The sequence below is a fragment of the Rhagoletis zephyria genome, unplaced genomic scaffold, assembly GCF_001687245.7.
Source record: "Rhagoletis zephyria isolate East Lansing unplaced genomic scaffold, Rhagoletis_zephyria_1.1 Rzeph_scaffold_04079, whole genome shotgun sequence".
NCBI lineage: Eukaryota > Metazoa > Arthropoda > Insecta > Diptera > Tephritidae > Rhagoletis > Rhagoletis zephyria.
The window spans coordinates 45736-52831 of record NW_016161162.1 but is presented as its reverse complement, the minus strand read 5'-3'; the positions used below and the strand labels follow the sequence as shown (position 1 = coordinate 52831).

At 36.4% G+C, this 7096-nt stretch overlaps 1 protein-coding gene across 1 annotated transcript; it reads right to left on the bottom strand.

Annotated features, from left to right (window-relative positions):
- Nucleotides 1–4639: 4639 nt before the first annotated feature.
- On the bottom strand, nucleotides 4640–5931 carry LOC108370230 (uncharacterized). The gene has a single exon (XM_017625519.1). The coding sequence runs from the start codon at nucleotides 5924–5926 to the stop codon at nucleotides 4640–4642; it is 1287 nt and encodes a 428-aa protein (XP_017481008.1). The 5' UTR covers nucleotides 5927–5931.
- Nucleotides 5932–7096: the final 1165 nt, after the last annotated feature.

Here is a 7096-nt window from a genome sequence, read left to right as displayed (position 1 = left end):
TTACGATGCTGGGCATTTTCTTCCATATCGTCACCTGATGGGCAAAAAGACGAAACAACCCATAAGAAATGATCTTCAACGTCTTTCATCGGCCCAGAACCTCTTTGCGGCATAGGAAGGAGGCACCCGCTATTTTGAACAACAACTAAGAAGAAGTTTACAGAAATAGCTACTGGATGAAGAAGTGGAAATCACGGAAACTCTTACCGGACATTACAGACTAAACTACTAAAACGTGGGTGCCTTAGGACGCTATGAAGTCCAAAGGTTCAGGTTAAATCACAAAATTTCTTGCGGATGCTGGATTTATGAAGTTAACTGTTACCAGAATGATTAGAACTGTTCAGTGTATCTTCAAATCAATCCACATTACATGTCGAATCACAGTTTTAAATGTGCCGTAAAAATTATGACGTAAAGTTGCTTACTTTTCCCTAAATGTTAATGATAAAACAATAGGTCATAACTGACAGTCGATTACTCGGCATATCATACCCCAATAAATCTGGGCTATCAATGGATAATAAACTTATGATTTATTGAATGTGAAATATAAAAATTAATAAATACTTAAAATGTCGCCACTTCAAGCGAACTCACATTTCCAGAAATAAAATTTGAATTGCTCAATATTTATTGAAATAACTTTTATCTTCACACTGCAGCTACAAATATCGACGAACACAAGAAGCAAAAGAGAAGTAATTGAATTTTTTTTTTTTAATTTATATTTTGTACATTTGCGCGCTTTATACGTACTTTAATTGAACGCGTCCGATTGGCGACTGAAACTAACATCTTGACCAGGTAGCCAAACCGTTGTACGTTGCACGTCGACGACGCCACTCAAGTCCGCCAAGCACTCGAATAGCCCAGGCTTGGTTTTGAAAAATCAAAACCATCACCAAAAGAAGAAGCAGAAGAAGAAAACCGAAACACCGTAAAGCAATAAGAAGAAATTCAGTGATAAACAAACCGAAAATCAAAATAAAAATAAAAAAAATTGCCAGTCTCTGCGATGCACATTTCGACGAGGAAATGTGCTTGGAAATGGTTTGTTTGGAAAACAAGTTGTCTGCGAAAAAGTAGCCATGGCTGATATATACATACATAGACATCAATTATGTATGTATGTACGTATGAATGTTTGTGCGAATATGTTGCCAAACCAAAACGGCGATGAGAAAAAATATACAGGTATTTAGAGGAAAATTTATGATTACGTACATAAATATGTATGTTTTTCTCCCAAAATGTTGAAAATTAAGTGGATAGTTGAGCTAGAAGAGCCTCCACAGTGCATTGTTTTGTTAGTCTGCTAGTCGAAAATATGCATAGCTGCAAGCAAATTTCTATAAAAATACAAAAAAAAATAAATAAATAAAAGAAATGAGTGCCTGGGTAACCCAACGAAGTTTATATACTCGACAATTCAACTAAAACTAATGCACTTAGAAAAAATTCAGCTAAATATATTCCTCTGATATTCTAGACCAATATGTTTGTGTTAAATCCTGTAGTACGGGAACAGGCTAAATGAGAATAAGAAAAAGTAAACAAAAAAATGTCAAATTAAACTCTGATTTTCTTAATCACCACAATTTCACCAACACTTGTTCATACACACTAAACGTCAAACTGAAGTTTATGGCTCAATGAGAACGTAATATAACATTTTGCCTTTATGCTCGAATCGAACAGGTAAAGCGGCGACAATGAAAAGGCGACATTTTTGGGTAGGAACGAAAACACCACAAGATTCGGATTAGGATGACGTTGAAAATCTTTACCTCAATAGTTTGAATAAAATGTTATGTTAGATTAAGTTGTCAAGGTTGAGTAGCTCAAATGTGACGCCTAGGGACACGATATCGAACCGAAAGTATATAAACTTTAGCTGCAAAAAAAATCTGGTGCTCATTAATATCGGAATAGAAAGACTCGATATTCCAAATATCGATACCAAATTCAATAAATTAAATCTGAATATTGGTCTCATTTCCACTTCATTTGACTTTAATACAAGTTTTCTTATGTAGAGCTAAGTGTGTTATTTGATATCACCTAAGGCGCGGGTTGAAATCCCGCCACATGCCCACCTAAGATAGTACACATTTCTGACCTTTAAAGTCCAAAATATATTCATATTGGTTTACATATAAATTCCAAGGTACATTCATATGGGCGTTTCCAGCGGGAGGTCATCGTACGATATAGATTTGTAAAAATGGAACCGCTAGGTAGCGCTGAAGTCAAAATAAAAAATATATTCGATATAAAGTTCATATTTTATTTGCGTTACGTTTAAAAACATTGGATTCAGGATGTTGTGGGAATGGTCTTGGATTTGCAGTTGGAATTGCATGTGCAAATTTTTTGCTTGCTGCCATGGCAACCGTGTGCATTTTATTGTTGTGAATTTACAACTGCAAGGAATATGCAAATGCAAGAGTATATTCACAAGATCATGAACAGCCCTATTATTAACAAAAAAAAATTCAATGGAAATTTTAGTAACGTAGAGATACGTCATACTTCGGCTGATAAAAAAGCAGGAAAGATTTCTACATTTGGAGCTTAGAAAATTGATCTTAAATATTTCAAATATTACCACAAAAAATTTTATGCAAATGGTCTTGCTCAATTCCCAGAGTTTTTAAATTTTGAAGTTTACATTTTGTTTTTTTTTTTTAATTTTGTCACGGCCCACCAGATTGGAAATGCCCATATGTATAGGGTGATCCTTCTCGAACTTTTTTTAAATTATAAATAAAACACTTAAACCAGCACTGGTGTTGGAATCTTTATTATCACCCGAACGAAAAATCTATGATATTTACTGTTAAAAATAATTTCATTCAAATGTTGGCCGCGACTACTTTGTAGGTGGTGGGAATTTACCTTTACAGTAGGCATACATACATACATACATACATACATACAGTAGGCTTTAGATGTGTAAAAAAAATTGGTTGGCAAAATTGTCTCAACTGTTTTTGATGAAGATGACAAAATGCAACATTCTGTCAAAAAATAGGAAGAACGAAAATTACAGTATATACTTATAAAAATCTAAATTAGAGGCAGACTTCGCAGACTCTCATACATTGTATCTAAAAATATAGCAACTCTGTTTATTGCGCCGACACGTCACACGGAATGGAGAGCTCGCATGTAAATTATTATGTAAAGAAAAGACAAGGTTTCACAGTATTAATAACACTGGATCACAAATTTTAGTTTGGTTTTTGTTCTCCAGATGCCACTATCCAATTTCTATGTAAAACTGCTCGGCTCCAAAAATCATGAAGAAAAGAAAAAAAAACAAACTTTAACAAAAGAAAAATTGAAAAAGTAACAGGTGCATTTGTGCTGAAGCCTGTTCTGTTACAAATAAAAAAAAAATAAAAATCAAGGTACTAGTGAAGAAAAGCGATGGATATATAAAGTAGTAATGAGTGGTCAAATGAAAATGCGCAAAGATTTTTTGTGTGAAATGTGAACAGAAAAGCGTGTTACTCAGTTGTACGTGGCGTATGCGTAACTTTCTTTTCTGCTCATTTTTCATATAAAAAATCTTTGCGTATTTTCATTTGACGACTCATAACTTCTTTATTTATCCCTCGCTTTTCTTCACTAGTAACTTGATTTTTTTTTTTTTTTGGTAACAAAACAGGCTTTGGCACAAATGCAAAAACTTGGCACAGAACCTGATATTTTTTAAATTTTTCTTCTGTTAAAGTTTGCTTTTGTTTTGAATTTTTTTATTAAAAAAACAAAAACTGGAACGATTAATTCTGTGTTCGTATGGAATAGTAGCTTATGTCGACAAGCTGGCTTTAGTATAATGCGACATTCCCTTTATTCTTTCAACTACAAGGAATTTTTTGATGAGACTCAGTAAGAATATTGACTTTATAGTATCGGAACTATTTCTCGCACGTTTATTTGCCAAAAGTTCTTCAACGGCTCGGCGCCAGTGAGTCATTCGCAATCGTATGCTGCGAATGCCGCATTATACTAAAGCCACCATTTCGACATAAGCTACGATTCCATACGAACACAGAATTAATAATTTGTCAGAAACTGTGAGTCCTCTCGGAAAGTGATGTATAAATGTTTTATGGAGAATTTTATTATCTCATTTAAGATTGTTAGATTGGTTCGTAAGATACACGTGATTAAGTGGAACCACTTTTTGTTTTAAGCTACATAGAAATTGGGTAGTGGCATTCATTGAACATTTTTGCTGTAAACCAGTGTAATTAATAAGTGGTCCTTGATCTTTATTTGGTACTTAAATCGATTGTTTACAACGTTATAAAGCATACTTGAAGCTCTTACCTCAGTGTGGCGTGGTAGCTGGTGAAGCGGTTGATGGTTCTTGTTTAAGTGAGTTTAGATACATAAGTACTTTATGTAATTGCAAACTCCGTTGTACCCGCCGAATCACGAAAACTGTTATTGAGCGGCGGGGTACACATGTATTTGTGTGCGTTTGTGTGTGTATGTATGTACATATACGTTGCATGTTACCGCACATTAGGGTGGTGCAATATATGTCGGCTGGAGGCCTAAGGAAATTCTATTTTAACTAAAGGTTAATATATTTATTCGCTTAAAACAAGTGAGAGGTTTCTTAAATACTAATGTTTAATACAAAGTTATCTATGAAATCTTCTAGCATATCTGTTAGCCTCTCTCTATAAATATCATCGGTACGAAACGCTTCCAAACATATCTCCACCCGCTTGGCGTCGAAAAAGTCGCTGAAACCATTTGCTGACGAGGTTAAATTTTCAGTTAGTACTGTCGGTAAATCGGTTAGATGTGAGAAAAGTAAGCTCTCAATCAGTCCAACAATCCGGAACTTTGCTGCAGTCTCGTAAAACTCCTCGCGCGGCAAGAAGCTTTCAATGTTAAGTTGCTTGCACTTCAAGAACTCGGCCATAAAACGATAGTAGTCACTAAGTAACTCAGACAAATACTGCTTGCGGAAACTGCTGCTCGTCGGTATCGTCAGCACTGTAATCAGGTCCACCATGGGTGGTGCATAGTGGGCGAGTTGGAAGTCCACCAAACGACTTTGTAAGGGCGACTCACCATATTTGCCATACTGGAACATTATGTTGTTCGCCCATAGATCACCATGCGAGAAAACATTCAGATATTTGTCCGATGTCTGCACTAATTCGAAGATTGCCGCCATGCGTTTCGGAAATTCACGTAATATGTAGTCCAGTTTTTCTTGGTATTTCGGCAGTAGTTTTATTAGTTCCAAAAATACGCGATTCCCGTTGTTGAAGTTCCGCTTCCGTACATGGTTCTCCGATATTCCCTTGGGGTAGGAATTTTCCACCACCGCCTCGGGATGTAACTCATTCAGCTTGCGACCACAGCTTGCCTCGTAAACAATAGAACTGGCATGCAATGCGGCCAGAGATTTCAATATGCAGTGGAGATGCTCGTAGTTGAGTAGGCCATCGCGTCCTGCTCCCATGCGGAAATTCTGATCCGCAAGGTGTTCGAAGACTAGAAGTTGCTCGTCAGCATAGTAACATTTTGGTGCGATAATTGGAAAGATTTTCTGCAATTCAGGCATCAATGCTCGGTACACAGCCACCTCTTTTTTGAAGACACCGAATTCTTCTATATACTCCATGCGGGAGGCCAGCTCCAGAGGCGGCGACTTGGTGAAGAAGCGTATTTGTTCGTAATTTTCTTGGCCATTAACGTCAATGCGGCGTACTTTGAGAGTGAGGAATTGATGGCGGCCCAAGAAGCCGGCAACAGTGTCTGCGTTGGAGGAATGCTCGTAGCTGAGAACCTCCAGTGTGCGTGGACGAGTGGACTGAGTGTTGTGCTCATGATAGCGCTGGCAGAGATTGTTTAATGCATCGGCGCTAAGCTCTGCTGTGGTGGCCATGTTTTCGAGAACGGATGCAGCTTTGCACTCAAATTTAAATATAAATAATGTATATCTAATCTCCTAACACTTTTTACAACAATCTGAACTGGAGTAGCCTTTGAGGCAGAATGACGACTAAGTTTGAGTTCTCTTTGGTGCATTCTATCTTTCATAGGTACTTATATGAGGATCGCAAGTGTTCAGCAAGCTGGAGTGGAGTGCGACGACGTATTTGTTGAGAAGCTGTAAAATAAAACAGATTAATTTCTTGATTAAGGCACACACGCTGTTTATCAAATATTGTAAACGTCGTTGGGATTATAGGGATTTATGTAATTGAGAATATGAACTGCCTTCTGTATAAACATAGCAAATACCTAAGTACTTTGCTCACATCTTCATTGAGATAATATATAACTGAGCGTTAGATTAAATAAGTATATAACACATACATACATCTGTATATATCGTCGATGTTTTTGCAAAATCGCCTATCTTATGGCGCTCAAATTTTACAGGAGAGCGAAAAAATGGGTTTTCTTTGAAGGTATTGCCTTGGGAGGTGCTATTTTTTCTAGCTATTATTTTACAAATCTGTTGTTTTAATAACGATTTTACGATTTTTATGCATAAATGTCGATGCCTGGAGTTCAGGGTTACCAAATCTCATTTTTGTCGCAACGGCGATTTAGGCGGTTTTGCAACTGGTCGATCGACGGTTTTGCAAAAACATCGACGATGTGTTTATGTTAATTTCGCAAGTCAATAATTTTCGCTTTAATATATTCGGTCTTATTAAATTTGCTTTCATTGGTGAGCGATGGGTTGTATGTATAATCCCTGCAAACCAAAGTTCCCGAAATCTTAACGAAATCTTTAGGAGTATCTGATTTCTGTAATGATTTTTTTCCGAATCTTCAAAGAAAATTATATGAAGTGGTTGACACGAACTCGTAAAGAAATTTCTGTACGAAAAAAAAATTCTGAAAAAAGTCTGCAAGAAATTCCTCACATAGCAGCATTATTTTCATTTCTTCACCGATTTTCTTCCGAAATTTCGTAAAAGAATCGAAGTGTGCGTAATTTATTTCATTTTAGAAAATTCGGAAAAAATCGGATGGGATCTTTCCGAATTCGTTAAAATTTCTTTACGATTCAGAATACTCTGAAAAAATGGTTTGCAGGGAT